The sequence below is a fragment of the Gobio gobio genome, assembly GCF_949357685.1.
Source record: "Gobio gobio genome assembly, chromosome: 2".
Classification (NCBI taxonomy): domain Eukaryota; kingdom Metazoa; phylum Chordata; class Actinopteri; order Cypriniformes; family Gobionidae; genus Gobio; species Gobio gobio.
The window spans coordinates 48,665,181-48,687,483 of NC_137098.1; the positions used below are offsets into that span (position 1 = coordinate 48,665,181).

General features: G+C 37.2%; 1 protein-coding gene across 2 annotated transcripts in view; it reads right to left on the reverse strand.

Annotated features, from left to right (window-relative positions):
• Positions 1 to 3,751: 3,751 nt before the first annotated feature.
• The window catches only part of tln2a (talin 2a), a 67,346-nt gene continuing 48,794 nt past the window's right edge, over positions 3,752 to 22,303 (reverse strand). For both annotated transcript variants that reach the window (XM_079845720.1, XM_079845721.1), the window contains 30 exons: positions 21,727 to 21,846; positions 21,341 to 21,538; positions 21,114 to 21,253; positions 20,935 to 21,028; positions 20,760 to 20,849; positions 20,311 to 20,433; positions 20,066 to 20,209; positions 19,784 to 19,945; positions 19,537 to 19,677; positions 19,267 to 19,448; positions 19,049 to 19,181; positions 17,979 to 18,080; positions 17,703 to 17,873; positions 17,473 to 17,619; positions 17,240 to 17,341; positions 16,939 to 17,058; positions 16,706 to 16,852; positions 16,416 to 16,585; positions 14,672 to 14,855; positions 14,433 to 14,558; positions 13,624 to 13,740; positions 11,811 to 11,996; positions 11,611 to 11,718; positions 9,143 to 9,248; positions 8,619 to 8,743; positions 7,318 to 7,443; positions 6,984 to 7,046; positions 6,716 to 6,898; positions 6,427 to 6,552; positions 3,752 to 5,933 (listed from right to left, as the gene is read on the reverse strand). In XM_079845720.1, the coding sequence (XP_079701846.1) occupies positions 5,805 to 5,933; positions 6,427 to 6,552; positions 6,716 to 6,898; positions 6,984 to 7,046; positions 7,318 to 7,443; positions 8,619 to 8,743; positions 9,143 to 9,248; positions 11,611 to 11,718; positions 11,811 to 11,996; positions 13,624 to 13,740; positions 14,433 to 14,558; positions 14,672 to 14,855; positions 16,416 to 16,585; positions 16,706 to 16,852; positions 16,939 to 17,058; positions 17,240 to 17,341; positions 17,473 to 17,619; positions 17,703 to 17,873; positions 17,979 to 18,080; positions 19,049 to 19,181; positions 19,267 to 19,448; positions 19,537 to 19,677; positions 19,784 to 19,945; positions 20,066 to 20,209; positions 20,311 to 20,433; positions 20,760 to 20,849; positions 20,935 to 21,028; positions 21,114 to 21,253; positions 21,341 to 21,538; positions 21,727 to 21,846 (4,065 nt within the window). In that variant the 3' untranslated portion in view covers positions 3,752 to 5,804. The remainder of the gene's footprint in view (positions 5,934 to 6,426; positions 6,553 to 6,715; positions 6,899 to 6,983; positions 7,047 to 7,317; positions 7,444 to 8,618; positions 8,744 to 9,142; positions 9,249 to 11,610; positions 11,719 to 11,810; positions 11,997 to 13,623; positions 13,741 to 14,432; positions 14,559 to 14,671; positions 14,856 to 16,415; positions 16,586 to 16,705; positions 16,853 to 16,938; positions 17,059 to 17,239; positions 17,342 to 17,472; positions 17,620 to 17,702; positions 17,874 to 17,978; positions 18,081 to 19,048; positions 19,182 to 19,266; positions 19,449 to 19,536; positions 19,678 to 19,783; positions 19,946 to 20,065; positions 20,210 to 20,310; positions 20,434 to 20,759; positions 20,850 to 20,934; positions 21,029 to 21,113; positions 21,254 to 21,340; positions 21,539 to 21,726; positions 21,847 to 22,303) is intronic.

Below are 22,303 nucleotides of genomic sequence, written 5' to 3' on the forward strand. Positions count from 1 at the left end.
ATGCCGCGAAGATACAAGCCCCGTATAACGCGTCTATTTGGACTTTGCTACATCATTTAATAAATTGTCACTTAGGACTGAGGTTACTTGGGTCCAAATGTCTTACACTTGCACGTTAGGAGAGAAAATGGGCTGCATTATATTTGTTCTACAGTTTGTACATTCATAATAGTTCTAATCTAAGAAGATCATAATAGTGTTTCTACAAAGCTGTGGTGTTTGCACTTAACATTAGGCTAATTTCTCACTCTCACATTCCCACTCCATGAACTTTTTCCAGGAGGTTATTTTTACCCTTCCCCTCCTGAAGGAAGCACCTGCCACAGTCTCTTCTTAGCTTTTGTAAGACAAGCTTTGCAACATGCACAACTAATCTTAATCATAGGTCACACAGCAGTGTTTATATCATTGTGTAGGCGCCTATTACAAATGTACTGAATGATACTAATGAACTACATGTGCCTACTTAATTTGTATGGAACCACTTTTATGTGCATGTTTAGTGCTTTTATTAATTAAGTATGCATGAAATATGTAACACTGACACTTTCTTTGCCTTCATGGTCTTTCGTTGTGTCTAAGCAACCTTTTTGTGCAGAGATGCTGATGGAAAAACATACACTTAGAATTGTTTCTGTATGAATCAATATATGTGTAACACCTTAAAATAGATAATAATCTAATATAGTTTCATTATTTTTCTCACCGTTTTAAGTCTTCCATAAAAAATCAGACTAACAAGTGATAGCCAGAGACATTCAAGCAGACGTGCAAAGCTTCCTCATGGAGAAAACCTTTCAACGGCACATTTACACCTGGCACTCCAACCTGTTAAATGCCTTTGATTCAACTTCAAGATTTTCTGGATGCTGCTAACTTTGATACTATTTTGTATCATTTGAATTATGTAATTTGCAGTAATACAGGAATACAGACTCTTAAAATGTTCCAAAAGTGAGTTTTCACAGCAATGCTATTAAAAAAACATTCTGGAGACTGAGCATTTCTTAAAATAACCCTTTTTTTAATGTAAAGAACATTTTAATAATCTAAAGAACCTTAGAGAAACTTTGTGCAATGGAAAGGTTCCATGGACCCATTGATGCTAATAAATAACCTTTATTTTTAAAAAAAACTAATCTAAAATTGATTTACAGAAAGCTGCATAAACAAAATGTAAATTTGTGCTGATGTAAACACTTTAAATGTTTAGATATGGTTATATTCTGTTTATTGAGATCTAAGATAAAAGTATTGCTGTTTTGAAGCAATGGAACCAAATAGCCATGAACTGCATTATGTTGACTATACACAATGGTTTCTTTTCTCACCATCTCTCCCACTAAAATCATACAGACTGTGTAATGCTTGAAACGTCTGCCTGAAAACATTTACAGTTTGAGGAAATTTGACAGTTCTACTTGCCAATCCAATTTAAACTCTAATTGTACTAACTGTAAATCTTTAAACATGCATATCTGCTATGATCATCTCCCCTCAGGGGACTAAAATTAGCACCTCTCTGAGTATGTGATCCCACCCAATATAGCCCCATACCCTCATGCTGACTAAGACATACCACCTCAGCCCTACCCCATGCCAAAGACCATGACTTAAAGGGGCAGCCAGCCTCAACGTAGTGCAGTACAGGCGTACAGAGTTGATAGGACCAGGTTACACTATCTTAGTTCACAATCATAAAGAATATCTCAGAATAACAGTAAAACCGGTAGAAACAGGACACAGAGCACATGCTTTAAAAGAATGAGACAATGTTTGTGTCAGTTGATTTAACAAGTCACTGAAATGCAAAGTAAGTATATTTTTTAAAATGTATATATAAATCTCACCAAGCAGCATTACTATATGGGGAGAAGGTACATAAAAGGTAAACTTGCTTCTATTAGGCATCTTGCAAGAGATTTATAACTTTCTAAATTGAGAGTGCATATATTTACAGACGAGAATATTAATCCAAAATCAAGCTGTTTATGCGAGCTAGCAAAATATTTCTCCTTTTCTCAAAGGAAGAATTGTCACACACTAATACTAAATTTGTATTTGACCAGTTTGTGATGAACTTGTCTAACACACTGTCTCTCAGCTGCCAAATATTTTATACTACTTTTGTATAATTTTACTACAAATTTTCAGTGTTTTCCTACATAGTCTATTTACACACTGTAAACCCTAACGCTCAGAATTATTAATTGGTTTGAGTAGAGAACTTTCTTTTTCTTTTGCGTTCACAAAACTGACACATTTTAAGTCATCCTAATTGTTTCATTGTTTTCATTTCATTTCCCAGCATGCTTTGCTATGATATGCAAAAGTTAGAGAAAATGCTCAAATTAAGTGTTATATAATGTTTTTTGTGCAAAATTAATTTTAAGATTAGCGTTTAATGTTTTGCCATGTTAGTTTAGAGTTGATGACCATCATGGTGACGAGTGGAGCACGAGCATAGTTTGAGAACAGATATACAGTAGCCTATGCTAACCCCTGGTTTCACAGACAAGGCTTATAGTGCAGGACTAAAATGCATGTTTGAGCACTTTTAACTGAAATAATCTTGCACTGACACATCTTAAAATATGTCAGTGCCATTTTTTTTGTCTCAACATGCACACCAGTAATGCTTTTTTTAAAGGCATGTTTATACTTAAACGCCCAAATTGAACTAAGACCTAATCCTGGCTTAGTCTAAATCCAATCTGTGAAACCAGGAAAAGTTCTGTATTGCTGTACTCATTCAGCAAGTCCTATGTTATGCTAATGCCATCAAAGCATTGTGTTACGAATTAGTGAGGTAGCATGTATTGAATTAGCTAAAGCTAGCCAAGTTTAATTTAGATGTATGAATTAGCTTAAGTTATCAAATTAAGAGCAGAGGCGGACAAAGTACACAGATTTTACTCAAGTACAAGTAAATGTACTACAGTCAGATGTCTACTTAAGTAAAAATACTGAAGTACTTGTTTTTAAAAGTACTTGAGTATCAAGAGTACATTTTCTAAATATTGCATTACTACTGCCACGGTGCTTACATTTATGTATAGAAACATCCTACATGGAGTTATGAAAAATGTTAATGTTAATACCTTGGAGAATGTAAAAGGAATTGAAAGTAAAATCAAGTCTTTTTTTTGTTTTTGTTTTTTTAGAAGAAGTAACGAGTACTTACGGTTATGGATAGATCCTTTTTTTAATTTTCTTTTAGAAGAAGTAGTAACGTGTACTTACTTTTATGGATAGAAATGTAGTGGAGTAAAGAGTACAATATTTGCCTCTCAAATGTACTTGAGTAAAGTCATGAGTACTCCCCAAAAATGATACTCGAGTAAAGTACAGATCCCTCAAAATTGTACTAAAGTACTGTACTCAAGTAAATGTACTCCGTTACTGTCCGGCTCTGGTTAAGAGCAATTCAAATGTATGAGTACAAAATAAAAAATCTGCAAGTTCTGCTTATTTAAACTTTACATTTCTTAACTTATATTTGATGTACCTGACTGCCTCAATTTTGTCTGTTCTATTCAGGTTTACAGTGCATGTTAAGATGTTTTTAACACTTTGAATAAAAAGTATGAATACAAATAAAAATAATACTAGTAATAATAACTATTATTACTCCTACTATCATTATAAAATTAAAGTATTAATGCATTATTATTGTACACATTAAACACATTCAATGTGATTAAACTAGATAAGGGAAGTGACAGGCAGCTGAGGCCAATGCAAATGTTTTTGTAATATACCACTTTAATAAATTATTCTCCAATGTACCATAAAAGAAGAAACATTTTAAAATAAGAATTGTGATAGTTAACTCGCTTACACTGTTCAGTGCACAACCAGCAACTTATACTGTAGTTTCACTCTCAGGCAAGGTACAAGAAAAGCATTCCATATGAAGATGGACATCATGTGAAGAGAACTATACTTTGAAACCCTTTATTTTAAGTTAAAATGTTCTTCATTATAGACAGATGCTTTACATGTACAACTTCAGGTCTATGCTTTTACTGCAATGCTCATACAAGTAATTATTCAAAGACACCCAAAAATAAACAAGCCCATTTTCTCAAAGTGTGAAGTCACATTCAGGACTTTCTTATTATTTTAGACACTTCTATGGTCATCACAATGCATGAGATGGCAACATTGATCATTCTGCAACTCTGCCATTAGAAGTCATGGAGCATGCACAGGAAACGCAGGACAAACATGTGCTGTCTTAACATAGTCACATATTTGTATACAAGCCATATACATTTACAGCAACATGGAGACAGATACTTTCCAAACAGAACTATAGCAAAAGGGGGAACTCCAACTCGTACTCTTCCAGCTCTGAGCATCGTAGAGAACAAACATAGTTACAGATTAGCAGCAACTCAGCTTTGACAGACACACTACGGTGAATGCAAGCCAGAATATTAACACCTGATCTTGTCTCCTACAGTCAGAGAACTGATACGTTCATTTGACTGATAAACTAAGGCACTGAAACTAAATGTACATAAAGCCAGAGAAAGGAGGGCTGTCGTAGCAAAGCAATGAAGCACTGAGAACCGAATAGGATTTCCAGGATTGCATATGACCAAGATACAAGCATAAAAGTGACATGCTAGAAGATGAGGCTAAAAATCAGAAAGTCAGACCAGCATCAAATGATTTTGAAAATTTTGATAATATGAATTAAAAGAAAAAGACAAATCGCTCAAAGCAGCACTATAAAACACTGCAGTGGCCAATCATTTCAGGATGAGAAGAAAAATCACTCTTAAAAATGAGTATAAATGTTAAAAAGTTACAGTATGTCTGGCTCTACATAAAGTGAAATGCAACATTCAATCAGCCTTTTAAACATACATCCTCATGCCTGCAGACAACAAATATGAGAAATTCTATTTCATTTTAACACATACATTCAATATTTAGGGTTCATTCATGTAGAAAAAAATTTGCTGTGGTATAAGGTCATTTTCTTTAAGGTTTTAAGGGGTTAGAAGTGGAATTTCCACAGTACGTTTGAGGTTAATATGGTCTTTAGATTCTCTATTTATAATCCATGAATCACTACATCCGGCCATTGCATTCTCAAAAAGTGTATGGTCAGCAAGAAAAAATAATATGAGAAGCTGCATTTTAGACTCTATTTTGTTTTACATTGCACGTTGACACATATTTCGCTACATAAATATCTTTTATTTGTTATACTTTGTGAACTTTGAAGCAATGAAAGTGAAGCATAAAAAAATGTATCTCACCATTACAAATGTACAAATGTTAAACATTCAACTGGAGTTTAAAAGGCTGTTCTCTAACAATCAGGGTTCCTTTCTGCTTGACTTTAAACTTGATGAAAATATCAAAGTCTGCACCTTGTTGGAAACCCTAAAATGCTATATTTTAATGACTGAGCTCAAACAGAGGGCCCATCTCATTAGGTCATCCCCAACACTCCAATCCCACAAGTCTAATCCCGCTGTTTGGCACGCACATGAAAACCTTCATGCACACATTGACAAGTTCAGAATCATGCCCGAAATCCAAAGCTTCTTCATGAGGGTGTGTGGTAGAGGCATGAACACATTCACGGTAAAGGAGACGAGATGGTTGTTGTTTGAATAGTTCTTCAAGAGTTTAAATATTTAAAAATTCACTATCCAGTCAACTAATTCAACGATCCTTCATCAGTTTAGTAGGTGTAGTATGGACTGGACAAATCCATCTGCATTCTAAAGACAAAAATCAAATGGTGGACAACTTGATCACGAGGAAGCCAACATATACGTTTAGTCATCATCTTCTCTGAGTTCACTTGGCAGGAACTTGTACTGCTGTTGTCTGATCTGTGCCAGCTTCTTACGGGCCTCTTCCAGCTCCCTCTCCTTCCTCAACATCTCCTCCTGAGCAGCAATAATCTGGGCCAAACAAACAAAGGAAATCGACACAATTGAAACAATAACTGAATAAAGCAATATAGGACAGCATAATCTTAAAATGCAAAAAAAAAATTGCTATATAAATAGTAATAATAATAAAATAAACACTTATTTATTGATTCATTATTATTAGTTTTATTATTATTATTATTATTATTTATAGCTAGCTAGCAGATGGTTAAAGATGCATTTTAGACATTCAGTGATTTTGTATTAAATTGCACATTTACACACATTTAATTTTCTACATAAATATTAATTTATTTATACATTTTTATTTTATTATTAAACGACGATGTCCAATTTGAGTGTACATATCTATGCATACAGAATCTATATGAACATAAAAATATTTTAAATACATATTTATTTTATTATTAACAACAACCAACATAAATGTTAATAATATAGATTATAAAAATAGTACATTCATTATTTTTAAATGAACCAAAATTCAGCCAGTAAATCTTACCTGAGCAATTCCTCCGACAAACCTGGTCTTGACCACCACATTGTCATCATCAGCCTTGTTGAAGGCAGCTTTCTGGGCAGCTCGAACCAGACTGTCAGAGGCACGTTTCACAGCATTGCCTGCAGCCTGCAGATAACACACAAGAAGTTCAAGAAATATTTCTATGAAATGCATGTTCAATGAAGATTTCACAGTAAGGCTAGGTTTACATGTGAACATTTACAGTGGAGTTACAATTTAAATATCAGCATTGATTTCATCTTTTTTCTTTACGTAATCGTATATATACCTGTAGCCTCCTCATAGCCTCTGAATCCTGGTCAGCTTTAACCTTGCACGCCACCAACAGCTGTGCAGTGGAAGCGGCCACTTGTTTGGCAGAAGAGATGAGCTTTTCTTCACTGGCATGGCCTTGGACTGACGCGTTCGCTGCCTCACAGAGGTTACTGGTGGCTGCGGCAACCATGCGTGCCTGTAACAGCGAGGAAACAAAGCAGTCATACAGGGATACAACATGATGACATTTTACTGTCACTGTTAACTGCTTAAGGACTTACAGCAGATATCAGCCCTTGGGACCACTGTCCATCATCCACAGCATTGGCAGGGATGGCTCCCACCTTTACAAAGGAAAATAGATGGCTATTGTGATTCTATGAATACTATTGTGAGTCAATGAAAAAATCAAGAAACAGTTGACAATATAAATTATTTATCCAACTATCCAAGCAATTCCTGATGGACAAAATCAAGCCACGCCCTACACTTTTTTTCCTTATTCAAGTAGGATAAACGTCACAATATGGAAGAAAAGACTATCGCAACTTCTGTTTCATGCTAACATTACACAGACTAATCAAGCTTTTTTTGGCTCATCCTATGTTTTCTTACCTTGCCTTGGGCTACGAGTTCTCTCTGAGCTGCTGAAGCTGATTTTACAAGGGCACTGGTGGCTGCAGCGATAGATTTGGCTGCCTCAAGTATCTGCTCTTCAAAGTTTAAACTCTCATCAGCTTGCTGCAAAGAAAAAATATTTAACAGTTCAGTTGTTATTTCATTTGATGGGTGGAACAACAATGATAACAAAAGGTGTTTACTGAACAGAAAATGGTTAGCGATGTAGTTCCTTTAAGAGTTAATAAAGAATTAGTTTCTGTAAGAAATTATAGTCTACCTCAACCCATATTCCACTTAAAATATGTGGTTGATAATGCTCATTCTCCAAAATGGCTTTATTATCATTGAGAAGTCATCAGTTTTATTGTTTCTGCACCATTTAAGTGCATCACATCCTAAGCAAATGGTCATTAATTGTAGGATGGGAACATGTGTGGGAAACTGAAAGCCATCTCAGACAATGGGGTGTCTGAACTTCATTAACATACAGACCACAGCTGTTAAAACAGTAACAACTTCATTTATATGAGCAGTAGTCAATTTTAACTCTATAAAAGGTTTGAGTTTAGGATGTTCAGGGTTCATTCAGACTCCGTTGAACCTAAGATTCTTTGTGTACTTTGTTACTGCTACGCTGCAATAAACCTCTTCATCGAGATCTTCAACATCCTCTTCATTTTTTTTACACTAGCTCCCTAATGTTATATTGTTTATATTTGCAGTTAAGAGGAAACATAAAACATTTGGAAAATGTTTTATCATATTTACATTATTAATATTGTAGTAATAATCTTTTTTTTAATTAAATTTGTCCCAAGTTTTTACTGGGCAAGTGTGCACCACAGACACACAAGGAACTTGTGGCATTTGGAATTCCAGTACAATTACAAATACATGCAAACATATAAATGTTTCATATTTATTATAGAATTTTATATTATACATTAATATTACATGAATATACCACCAGTCAAAAGATTGGAATAATTAAGATTTCGATTAAGAATATCTTATGCTCACCAGGGCTACATTTATTTGATCAAAAATTCAATCAAAATTGTAATAAAAATAAGATTAAAACAAAGTAACAGGGAAATATTACTACAATTTAAATTAGCTGTTTTCTATTTTAAAATATTCTTCTTCTATATTAATTTATTCCTGTGATGGCAAAGCTGATTTTCAGCAGCCGTTACACTCGGCTTCAGTGTCACATGATCCTTCAAAAATCATTCCAGAAATCATAAATGCAGCCTTGGTGAGTCTTTAAACAGTGCATTAAGCATGTGCATTACCCTTGGTTTAGCTCTTGGTTTGAGCTGCTCAAGTTTCTTGGCCGCTGCTTCAATTGAGGCAGCAGCTCCCAATAACTCAGTTTCAGCGATCACAGTAGGATCCTCAGGGTCGACCCACTCAGTGCCTAAACACACAACACACACACTGATCACAACTGTTTGGCAGGCCTAGATTCAACACATAGGCGGCATGCTGCAATAACTGAATGTGTGTCAGTTGCATGTGCAATGGAAGCTGTCTTTTAAAACAAAATAAGAGTGTAATTCATTTTGCCACAGTGCTGCACACAAATGAAATGAATCAAACCAAATGAACAAGACACAAATGTGGTTAAATAATCAAGTGTTCTAAATGGAGTTTGAAAAGATGGATTAACATTTGTAATGGCATTTTATGGTACTTACCCTCATCTTGAGCGAGACAGGAAAGACAGGAAACTTTACTCAGCACAATAAATCCACAGATTACACTGAGAGAGAGTGTGTGTGTCTTTATGAAGGTGTGTGTCTGTGAGTGAGGTTACCTTTCATGGCCTCTGCTGTTTGAATCAGTTCAGTAACAGCTGCAGCAACCTTTTTAGAGAACATCGCCAACTTCTGTTTCTGGTCACCTGTTGGCTTTTGTAAGACCTGAAACAAATATTTGCGCATAAACAGTTATGGTTAAACTGCCCCTATTATGCTTTTTTCCCCACAGATATTACCTTTCATGTAGTGTGTTACATAGCTGTGAATGTAAAAGGGCTGGCAAAGTTTCAACGATCAAAATGCATGTTAAATGGAATTGTCATCTAAAAGAACAGACCAATTTTGAAATTCAAAGTTGTCAGTAATTCCAGTCTTACTTCCTGCATGAACCTATGTAGGTATGAAACAAATTTGCATAAATGCCAGCCTATAGTCTTCATTGGCTTCCCGCAAACAATATCTACTTTGACCCGACCTAAAACACTGTAGTTGTAACTGATGCCTCAAAAACACTGTTTTATGCTTTGCAAAAGCAAATCCACATTACATACACTTCCAAAGGAAGAGGACTCAGACTTGAATTGATACAGTAAAACCGAAGCCATGGTTACTTGCTTTATATGAAGAACAGATTAAATTGAGGCTTTTATTCACATTTAAACATTGATCAGTGAACATAAACAGAAGCTCAACCAAACCTGCTTGGCGCACAAGAACAAACCTCTTTCTGAAATTCAAACGTGCTGCGCAACATTGGTTCTTGCACGTTAAGCGAGCACAATGGATGTGTGTGTGTTGATGAATGTTTATATGTGAATAAAAGCCTAAATTAAATCTGTTCATCATATAAAGCTCTCGTGTCTCTTCAGACAATTTGGACTAAATCGTTCAATTAATATGGATTAGTTTTACGATCTCTTGTAGTTGTGTAGCTGCCAATGGAGGGACAGAAAGCTCAGATTTTATTAAAAATATCTTAATTTGTGTTCTGAATATGAACGAGAGTTCTAAGGGGTTGGAAAGACATGAGGGTGAGTAATTCAACTACAGAATTTTCATTTGTGAGTAAACTAACCCTTTAACTCAGTACTTAGTTGAAGCACCTTTACAGCCTCAAGTCTTTTTGGGTAAGATGTAACAAGCTTTACACATCTGCATTTGGGTATTTTCTGCCAGTCTCCTCCTCAGATCCTCTCAAGCTCTGTTAGGTTGGATGGGGACCATCGGTGGACAGATATTTTCCGGTTTCTATAGAGATGTTCGATTGGGTTCAAGTTTGGGCTCTGGCTGGGCCACTCAAGGACATTCACAGAGTTGTCTATAAGCCACTCTGGCATTGTTTTAGCTGTGTGCTTAGGGTCATTGTCCCCTGTCGGGTTCTCTAGACTAAGTTTTCATTAAGGCCAACTCTATATTTTGCTGCATTGAGCTTTCCTTCAACTCTGACGATCCCCCAGTCCCTGCTCCTGAAAAACACCCCACAGCGTGATGCTGCTACAACCACACTTTACTGTTGGGATAGTATTGTGCAGGTGATGAGCAGTGCCGGGTTTCCTCCATACATGATGCTTGGAACTGAGGCTCATCAGACCAGATAATCTTGTTTCTCACAGTCTTAGAGTCCTTTAGGTGCTTTTTTGTGTGTGCAAATTCCAAGTTAGTTTTCATGTGTCTTCACTGAGGAGAGGCTTGAGTATGGCCACTCTGCCATAAAGCCCAGATTGGTTAAGTGTTGCAGTGATGTGTGTCCTTCCGTAAATTTCTCCCATCACCATATATGATTATGGAGCTCAACTACAGTGACTCATCTGCTTCTAGTCACCACTCTAGCCAAGGCACTTCTCCATCGATTGCTCAGGTTAACCAGGAGGCTAGCTAGAAAGAGTCATGGTTGTTCCAAACGTATTCCATTAAGGATTATGGAGGCTACAAGCTTCTGTGGATCTTCAATGCTGCAGAATTTTTTGTAGTCTGACACAATCCTGTCTCTGAGCTCAGTTCTTTTGACCTCATGGCTTTGTTTTTGCTCTGATATGAATTTTCAGCTGCTATACCTTTTATTGAGAAGTTTGTACCTTTCCAAATCATACCCATTCAATTGAATTTGCCAAAGATTAACTCCACTCAAAGTGTAGTAACATCTACAAGCGAAATTGGAATGCCATAAAATATTCAAGTGTCCCAGAAAAGGCTATGAATACTTATGCAATGTAATTGTTATTTCAGTTTTTTATTTGTAATAAATTTACAAAGTTATCAGAAATCTGTTTCTTGCTTTGCATAAGTCTTCAACAACAAAATATCAAAATAATATAATTAATAAAATATAATACTTTCTTACTATAAATACTTTCGCAAGGCACTGTACATTGATTTTGCAATGTATATTATTTTTATTTTTTTGACCTTGGAAGCAAAACAAATTTAGGAAGCTTTAAAATAGCATAATAGGGGCACTTTAAATCCTGAAGCAGCAAAGCACTGTGCAGATGCATTTTGTGTGTGAACGTGTGTGTGTTTGTACCTGTAGGACATGTTCTAGGAGCTCTATATATCCATTGGTACATTCAGTGCCGTATAACAGAGCTCTGCTCCTGACATCCTCACTCACTTCCTCATGATATGCCGCTTGCTGAGGAGGAAAATATTAAGTCCATTACGCACACCAAAACCACGGGTAATAAAGCATAAATGGAAATAGGCAACAAAAAAAAGGAAACACACCTTGCATGTGGTCAGCATATCGGCTATGACTTTGCGGCTGAGGTTCGCCGTGGAGATGACATCTTCCTGTCTGGCAGAATTTCCTGCTGCAACAGCTTTGGCAGTTGCAGTGGTGATGCCCTTCGTCATGCGAATGAACTCTTCTGGAGTGGTTGACTTCTCAGGGGCTTCTTTAGACTGGAACACCTGAGTACAATGACAATTGTCAAGTGGGATGTTTCACATTTAGCTTTGTATCCATGCTTGTCTGTGTTTGTGTAAGATTTGTAATTAGCTCTAAGCAAATTAAAAAAATAGGTCAAAATTAAGGTCAAATGAAAGAAAAGGATGGTTAACATTAAAGGCCTTGATATACTTATACTTGATAGAACAAACTGGTGTGACGTCATTTCGAACAAAACCAAGACAAAAAGTTAGTTTGGAGTTCAAAAAAGCAAACTTTTCCAGATAAGTTCACTCCAATTGATAAACACCATTGGTCTGTGGTGATCACGTAATAAGTAGGTGTTCGCTATGAGGCTCTGCCTTCTTTCGTTTGGACATTTTCTCTGGTTCATTTCTTCTGTTCAGTCCGTCGAGGTCAGAACAGTGGCATAGGCACTAGGCAGAGTTAAATTTTTGGTCGGGCCTGGGTTAAAGTGAGCGGGCACTTTCAAGCGGGGTTGGGGGGTATGGAGATTGTGCAGTGGCGGGGGCATACATGTCCCATGCGCAAATTACGCCTATGCTTTCAGGTAAAATAACGAATGGAATATTCAGGTCATTTCACTTTCTTATTTTATTTGATCCTTTTGAAAAAATAAATCGAAGAACACACCTTGTAAAACTACCACGTCTCAGTCACGAACGTGCCCAGTAAGTGTCACTGTCAACATAACCCAAAAAAGTATCTACAACATGTCCACATACAAAACATGAGCAGCTGTTACAACACACGTTAGACATTATTTCCACTTTTCAAATATTTTCTTCATTTTTATTGAAAATAAACACCTTTCCGATCTGATATGTGATGGGAAAAGGAAATAGAGCGAGTTTGACAAAAGGCGGATTCGAACCTCAGGTCGAATTACGTCAAAGCTTAATGCCACGCACCTTACCCCTACACTATCACTACTGACAGTTCCTTACGGTGTGTTCCCGGCTTTACAGAATGAACCTGTGCATGGAATTGAAAATTCTTACCATTACTTGTGGGCTGATGGATGGGTTCTCTCCCGCATCAACGCAAGTTTTTTTTATAGAATTTTGCATCACTGCTGTTTTTCTATCACACAACAGCAAATTATAGGCTAAGTGAATAGGCAAACACACTTCATTAACTCACAGTCGCGAAATGCATGAGACAGCCTGACACCTAATTGCCTAACACAGCTGTCATTTAAACTCATCAAACATTATGCAAAAACCATAGACTGTAAAAAAAAAAAAACACATTTTATTTATTTTAGTATTTGAGAAGTTATAATAATTCAGTAATTATGTTAAAATAATTTAAACAACTGTTATTTAACTAATTTTAATTTATCTGTATAAACTCTGGGGGCGGGTTGTATGCTGGCTATGCCCCTAGGTCAGACACAAGTGAAAAAACAAACTGGAGGGTTAGCTACTTTATAGTAGAAATGGTAGTAATTCTAATTTAAAGCGATGCTGACTGTAAAGCTGCTTGTTTTAAAAGCAATACATTGCTAAAAAGTGGTATATAAATAAAACCGTGACCTGATTTATTGGCTGGAAAAATAGAAGGAAAGAAAACATTTACATAAATAAGTAAATTAGAACACCATGCTTTCTGTGTTTGCAGTCTTACTGTGAGTTCCTGTTTAATGCACTCGATGGTGGATTCCAGAGCTCTGGTTCCTCTTGAAGCCTCGTCCTCCACTGCCTTCACCGTTTTCAGTAAGGATGTTACATTAGTTACCATAACCTGAACACAGAAACACACACACACACAAAAGTCACAAACATTTTAGATTCAAGAACACCACATAATTTGTGAACATTAATTGCATTTTTACAGAAAAACATCTGATGTCAAAATTCACTATTGCAAACGCCTTTGGAAACCAGCTATTTATAGACTGCAACTTATCTTCTCCCATCTTTTTAATTATAAAAGACAAAAATAGCTATTTATACTCTAAAATGTTATACACTTGCTTTACTCTAATTAAAGAATCAAAGGTTAAATTGATTAAACCACCATTTCTTTGAATTCTAAAAATGAATGACCCCAAACTCATGCAGAACTATGCCATTAATAGAGCATGTAGTTCATTTTATGGCACAATAGTTGGACTAAGTGTACAATGGGAAGTATAGTAGAACACAGATTAATTTTCTCATTCATAATTAATCTGATTAAATGGCACACACTGAAATGAGTTTCTCACCAGAACACTTTTACTGATATCTGAGTTAGGAGACATTTCCACCCCTGCGGCCAGATTTCTGAGGGACAACTGGGAGATTACAGTTTCAGAGACAAATTGATAATTGTCTAGCTGGACTGTATCTAACCAAGTTCTGTGCTCTTGAGGTATGAAGGAAAATTTGCAAAAGGGAGAATAATATTTATGTAATGCAGAAACGAGACCTGAGTGTTTTTCACAGTCCTACCTTGGCTGCACTCTTGAGCTGGTACATGGAGGGGTCATCGGCAGATTTTCCTGCTGCACACTTTGTGGCGCTAATGAGCTCAGCTAAAGCTTTAGCAACATCCTTCACTGCGTTGATCAACACCACCTATGAGGAGATGAATGATAATAACATATGAACATTCCAGGAAGATAACTTAGGACTGGCTGCCTGAAAAATTCCTGTGTTGGACTTCTCATCACTTTCCCAATGTCTCTCACCTGTGTTTCTGGGTCATCTGGGCCTATGCTGGCTGCTCCCAATTTCACCACATCTGTAAGTTGTGTGATGGTCTTGGCTGAAGACTGGGCGGCCTGGGCCAGCTTCTCTTGACTTGATGCTGCACCTGAAACAAGGTTCTTAGTGTCCTCCACCAGAGCTTTAGCTGTCTTCAGAATATTCTCCCTAAAAGCAAAAGAGAGAGAGAGAGAGAGAGGTGATAAAAGTTTGATTATAATGCTTATGTGCATATTAATGATTGCATATGCTTCCTTCTTGATTGGTCTATTGTACATTCTGGGGTCAAATATTTTTGACTGTTCTCTTTCCTGTGTCGTTTCATGTTTCTAGTATCCCTCCCTGGCCTCTTTCTTCTCACAGAATACAATACATTTAATATACAAATAAATTAAATACATAAAATAAATAAATACATAAAACAAAATAATACAATATATTAAAGGAACCTCACTTTAAAGAATAATGGTAACAAATAGTTGATGGGCCCTAATGACTTCCATAGTATGGGAAAAAATACTATGGAAGTCAATGGGGCCAACTGTTTGGTTACACACATTCTTTTCTTTTGTGTTCAGAAGAAGGAAAAAATATATAGATTTATACAGTTTGGAACAACTTGAGGGGGAGTTAATTATCACAGAATTTTAATTTTTATGGCGAACTATTTAAGACCCTACAAATTCAATATATAAAATAAAATCAATATAAAATATATTCTATATTTAATGTCTACTTATTTAATATTTGGTAAGCAGTGGTGTAATTAAGCGTGATATTGGTTAGTCAACTGTAATAACTGCAAAATAAATTCCTTCAGGGTGATAGAAGACCACCCTGTTGGCTTTATGTAAGGGATAATGTACATCCAGCCAGTTATCGCAGAATAAACCCCAACAGGGTGATCAGGATGCATTACCCTGAAGGGTTTTATTCTGCGATACCAACCGATTGGATGCACATTATCCTGCTTATTGCATGGCTGCTTACTTAAATAATAGATAATTAATTAGACATGAATTATTGATCAGAGTCAAAATATTTTATTAGCTCTTTAAACACAAAGCTTCAGCTGAGAAAGCAGCTGCTAGCAAGGGGCAAGTTCAAACTAGACAGACATTTAAGGGACAATATTTATGGGGATAAGATATATTGATTTGAGATGTGATTTGAGATGTGTTTTAAAATCATACCGGTTTGTTATCTTATAATCCATTAGAGTGTACAAAACAAGAAGCAGCTGTGTTTGTATGAAATAAGAGAGTGACAATTAAATAACTGTACAAAAAATATTGATTGATTTTGAGTTTTAATACTTAATTAGCTCACCAAATGTAAAACATCCATTAGGAAAAAAACTCCCTAGCAAGTGTAAAGTGCCAACTTCAGTGACAGTTTCTTGGATGAGCTTGTGTTAACAGTTTTTACCGGTTGTTATCGGAGGATAACATACCCCTGGATGGTGCAATTGACCAATCAGAATCAAGAATCCCACAGAGCCAATTTGCAATAATGACTGATAGAGATGCACAAAATTTTATCCATTTAAAAATTACAACCAAAAAAGGGACAAAATTCTATTGCAAAAAGAGTATCATTTAAAATATTAATATTCTGCTTTCAGATTAAATTTTTTGACCCAATGTGTCCAAAATGTTTGGTTTTGCCCAATAACTTTTAGACTGTAGACTATAAATTACCCTGTTGTATTATATATTTGTGTGATACCTGTGATCAGCGAAGGAGTCTGAATCGTTCTCAGCATTAAGTGTACCAGCAGAAGCAAACATGATGGTGGTGTCCAGGTCAGCAATGATGCCTGATACAGCACTGGCTGCAGTGATACAGGCTTGAGTGCCCTTATTACCGGCTTGTAATGCAGACAGCACCATAGACACCTACAGAAAACACACACATTAAAATCAATTCTACATTGAGAATCTGACATTTCAAATACATAAACTCTTTGATAGAGTTGTAAGTAATGCATCTGAATTTGTTTTGTGTTGTTCTGGTACCTTCTCAGTGACGGCTCGTGCACACTCAATAAGTTCTCTCTTTGTGAACGAGTCAGACGGACTGATCTGCAGCGATCCAGCCTTCTGAACGAGCACAATGCAGCCGTGCCCCAGTTCCTGCACGCGTGTCTTTATCTGGAACCCAATCTAAAATCACCAAAACATGTCAGAGGTCAGAGTGTGTGTGAAAGAAATACAAAGAGTGACCGGCCGTGCATCTGTATGTCAATTACCTCCTCTGGTTCTGCAGTAACAGCAGCTAGACGTCCTTGTACTGCAAGCTGACTGTAGTCTGCAGTGACCTGTGAGGCCAAACTGCCCAGATCCTCTGGAGCACTCACTGATTTAGTGATCTGAGGGAGGGAACGAAGGGATGCAATGAAATTGGACACAAGTCTATGACTAAATGTTTATATTTAAGTTATACTGTATTGAGATGTTTTATATTGTATATGTGTATATATACAGTATAATGTATATGATACAGATATACAGCATAAAACACATTAAATTTAGAAAATCACGATTACTCACCATCTCCTGTGCACTGACGGCAATAGCTTTGGAGTATCTCACCATGGTGGTCTGATATTCTACAAATGAACCTTCTGGTTCTGGTGGAGAACCTTCCCCTAACTACAGGATCACAAGATCATTTAAACATATTACATGGCTGATTAAATAATTAATAACACTCAACATTTCAAAAGGTTTTCATTGAAATGGAATTATAAAGTGTTATAATGCAAAAGTATGTGGGCTGTTACCTTCCCCATGGCATCAGCAATCGAATCCACCATGCCACTGACCATGCCAACCTCACTAGCAGCTTCATTAAGGGTCAGCAAGAGGTCATCAACAGCTTCCCTCATTAACTGTGCAGCTTCTGCTATGGCATCATGGGTATGAGACGCCTAAAGAAAAAGCAGTTAATAAAAATGTTGAAAGATTTAAATTTTACATGGAGAAAACACCGATTTGAATGGATGATATGTACCTTAGGGTTTCCACCACCTTCCTTGGCAGCGTACAGCATTTGTAGAGCAGACTCAGCGAGAGTCTTGGTCTGATCCAGAAGGTTCATCTGCTGCTGATGATCGAAGATTTTGGAGGCCATGCCCATAGAGGCTGAGACCAGCGGAGTGAAGTAACTGACCAACTGAGACACCTGAGGAACAGAGATAGGTTTGAGTTCATACTTATGGCATGTATTAGAGTTGAAAACCATATGAACATTTATTTTTGACTGGAAAGGCTTCATAATTTTATTTACCTTATGTCCCAGCTGTGCTGCTTCTCCTTTTGCTGCAGTGGAAATCGGCTCAATCAGGTGACCCACCTCCTGAACAGATGATGTTAGCTGCTCCTGCAAAGCCTGATACAATACAACAAGGGTTAAGGACGCCTATATAGAAAACTCACTTTTATTTCTTCTTTCCAGGCTTTAAAATAAGATGCGTTTAAAAATATAAAGGAGAACACTAGATGACTAGTTAACCATTGCAACCCCTCTCTAATAGAGACAGAGCGACACGCGTCATAATCTGAAGGCCACGCCCACCGGGGGGGAAAACAATCGAACGCCCTCCATTGACTTTGCATTGCATGAAGCGGCATTCTTGTCATTTCGGACTTATAACAAAAAACAGAACAATGTCTAAAAGCAGATATGTGACAAAGTGTACAGCAAACAAGCTAAGCAAAACCCACAACCAAAAACCCAGACGTTTTTATAAGCTATTGAACCAAAAAACAAGCGTTTAAGGACAAAAAAGTGGATACAGGCCATTGAGACACGTTATATTACACTGAGAAGTACACCCACTAGAGGGGAACGTAATCAGCGACAGGAAATATCATATATAAAACTGACATTTGGATATTTGACTTAACAGTGACAACAGATTTACTGCACACATAGGTATACTGAGGCATACTGAGTGTCAGGATCCCAAAATTTACCCATTCTTCCTGCTGAAGCATCACGTTTTACTGCCTTTATCCACTTTTGTCTCCTTAAACTCTCGTTTTTTTGGGTCGACAGCTTATAAAAAGTTATTTCTGTGTTTTTTAGCTTGTTTGTTGTACACTTTGTCACATATCAGCTTTTAGACATTGTTCTGTTTTTTTTTATAAGTCCGAAATGACAAGGATGCAGCCTCACGCAATGCAAAGTCAATGGAGAGCATTGGATTGTTTTCCCCCCGGTGTGGGCGTGGCCTAAATACGCTCTGTCTCTATGGATTTGAAATGCTGCTCTAATGAGCAAGAAAGAGTTGTGGTAACAGCCATGAAAGTAGAAATAAACACGATCCCGAGTAGCTACTGTAGAAAGACATTTACCTCAGATGAAACTTCGTCTCTAGGAGGAAGATTCTGGCTGACAGCTGCAAGAGAGGCTTGCTCAATATCTCGGATGAATTTATTGATATTATCAATGGCCGAGTCACATTCCTTCTGGCCAGGGGCTTTATCCCTGTAATACCAATCACATGAACATAAATTATTTTTCTATTCTGCATGTCTCATACTAACAACAAAAGTGACTATATATGCGTTACCTGATAGCAGTGATGAGGCTCTTGATGGAGTCTGACACGGTGCGTGAATGGCTCGCCAGTAATGACCACGTGGGCGGATCTTTAGGGTTCATAATCAATGACCGTGCTGTCTTCAAAAGGTGGGTGGAGCTGTCAAGCATAGAGCGTGCTGATTGGATGATTGGCTCCTGTGCAGCAGAACCCTAAATCATGAGTATAAAAATAGAAATATCATTAACAACAAGAAAGACCCAATTGTGAATAATAGTTCAATGAAGAAGAAACTCGTACCTCTTTACTTATCTGTGCAGGCACACTAGCAAACTCCGGATTGGAAGCAAACGTGGTCAGATTGTCAACAGATTCAATGAGCGGTGCTGTTGCAACACGACATTTCTCACGGTTTTCCTCAGAGAAATCCCCGTCTAATGCCTATGATGGGAGAGAAGAGGGAAAATAAATGATGTTTGAAAGCAATCATTTGCTTTTATTGTAGTGGATAAAAGTTGGAATCATTTATAAAGAGGAGTGGTTTAACCTTGATTGTTTTGACCAGGTTGGCTGTGCTGTTGGCCACTTCTTTGGCCGACTGCACAAAGTGTCGTTTAGCCACAGGGTTGGCAGTCTTAGAGGAGGCCAGTCGACAAGCATTACACAGCGCTGAGGTGTGTTTGGCAACAATGGTGGCAGCTGAGAGCACCTGCAACATGCATATTTTAACACTTTGGCCTTAAAATAGCAGATTAAGATGTTGCAGAAAGAAAAGTTTTGGGCTTAAGTCCAAACACTACATGCTCAAGATCAGACAGAAAGAAGCTACCTGTGAAGGACTACTATCTGGGTCAACAAGATTTTGGCAAGCCATCTGGATTGCCTGATTAGCACGAGCAAACTGGATGGGATCCACTAAGCCTGGATGTCCAGCTTGGCTGCTGGGGTCAGACACACCCACAAGGTAAGAAGCCTAGAGACACACCAAAAAACAAGTTTGAATGATAAATACATAACGTAAAAGTGCTCAGAGGAAAAAATGTTTAATGGTTGAGAATAAAATTAGTTTTTTACCTGACCAGCTGCTTCAGTCAGTCCACACAGAGCTTTAGAGGCTCCAACCACACAGTCTCCAAATGCTGGAACATCTCCTGTCTTACAGTTATGAGAGATGCCGGCCATAGACTCACCGAGTATCTAGCAGAAAGATGTGGATTAACATTTACCTGTATCAACAGGCTATAAGAATGTTTGCAGTTCAGCATCTTACACCATTTAGTATGCCAGATTCAATTGCATATTGAAAGCGCTTACACTATTCTCAATATGCAAACTTGATTTTGACTTTTGTAATAATGTACACTATCGTTCAAAAGTGTGAGGTCTGTAAGATTTTTTTAGCATTAACATTTAGCACAGTGAATGACAAGTTTATTTGTATAAAAAGGCTAATATAAATATTTGCAATAAAAATCTGAATAGAATTCCAAGTAAATCCTCCAATATAATCATGTTGCTGTTACCTTAGAGTTCTCCATGACACTTTCAATGCAGTCAAAGTATGAGAGATCACTGACTGGCTCATTCGGGTTATCCAGCAGTCCCCTAACAGCCTGTTACCCACAAAAAAGACAATACCCCATTTTATTCAATAGTAAGATAAATTACTCAGTACTGTGCAATGTTTATATATAATACCTCAAGCTCTCTAAGAGCATTGTCACATTCCCTCTGTCCTGGGGCATTCTGGGTACACATGGTAATCAACTGATTGATGCTGTCGGTCACCGTTCTGAATAAACATGTAGGGGAGTGTGGTTAAAAGGAGAAAAAAGAGCATACATAAAACACAAATGAATAAACATGCCGTGAAGTACCTGGCAGCAGCAGCGAGCAGGTTCTTTGCATTTCCTGCTCCAGGGTCCACAGATAAAGACTTGGCAGCCAACAGCAGCTTACTGGAGGCCATTGAGATGTTCTTCAAATTCCCTATCACCTGCATCTGATCATTCTTACCCTAAAAACAACCAAGAATTACTTATTATTTCAGGAAAAGGAAGACCCATCCACTTTCACACGTTCTGTCCTGCTCCACACGTCGTACCTGGGTATGGCCAGCCATCTCAATGCCAGCATCCAGAAACTCATCAAAGTCCTCACTGAACTTTCCAGAAGCATCTGCAAGCTGTATAGTGGTCCCTCTAGAGGCATGGACCACATCACCTGCAGACTGGTTCAGATCGGCTGCAGTCTGGTTCAGGTCACTCTGAGCCTCCTGGAAGGTCTTACTGCAGGGAGGGAGCTGCAATAAATAAATAAAAAGTCACAAAACACTCCAGAGACACATTAGGGCTGTGTACATTTAATAATTGCATGCACTATGTTGAGGGCAGAGAGAGTATATTAAGGAATAAAGCAATCTTCAAGTATCTTCAAGCATTTGTGGTTATGACAAAAGAAACGAAATAAGATTTCTTGTTTGTTGCTCACAGTCTCTACAAGTAGTTTTTTGCTGGCTTCTCCGATGCTCTTCAGAGCCATATCAACATCTTTTTGTCCAGGTAGACAGTTCACACATGCGTTCAGTGAGTGAGACACAGCCTTTGCAACCTAATACACAAAACATATTAAGAAACTTTTTTTTTTTTGGAAAGAAAATGAACACTTTTATTCAGCAAGAATGTATTAAATTGATTAAAAATGGCATAAAAACATAACATAAGAAAATGTATTTCCATAAAGAGGCAAGTACATTTTTGGTCAAGATCAATGCAAGAGTCCAGCACATCCCAAAGACGTTCAATGAATTTGAGGTCTGGACTCAAGAGGTGCCAATTCATGTGTAAAAATTATTCTTCATGCTCCCTCCAACCATTCTTTCACAATTTGAGCCTGATGAATCTTGACATTGACATCCTAGAATATGACCCTGATGTGTATTCCTACATGGTTGTTTAAGAAATGAAAAGCTTCACACTCCATCAAATAGGGTTAGAAGAAATGTTGACAATCATTTAACATGCTAGAAGCATAATATAAAGTGATCCAATTATAGACTATAAAAGCA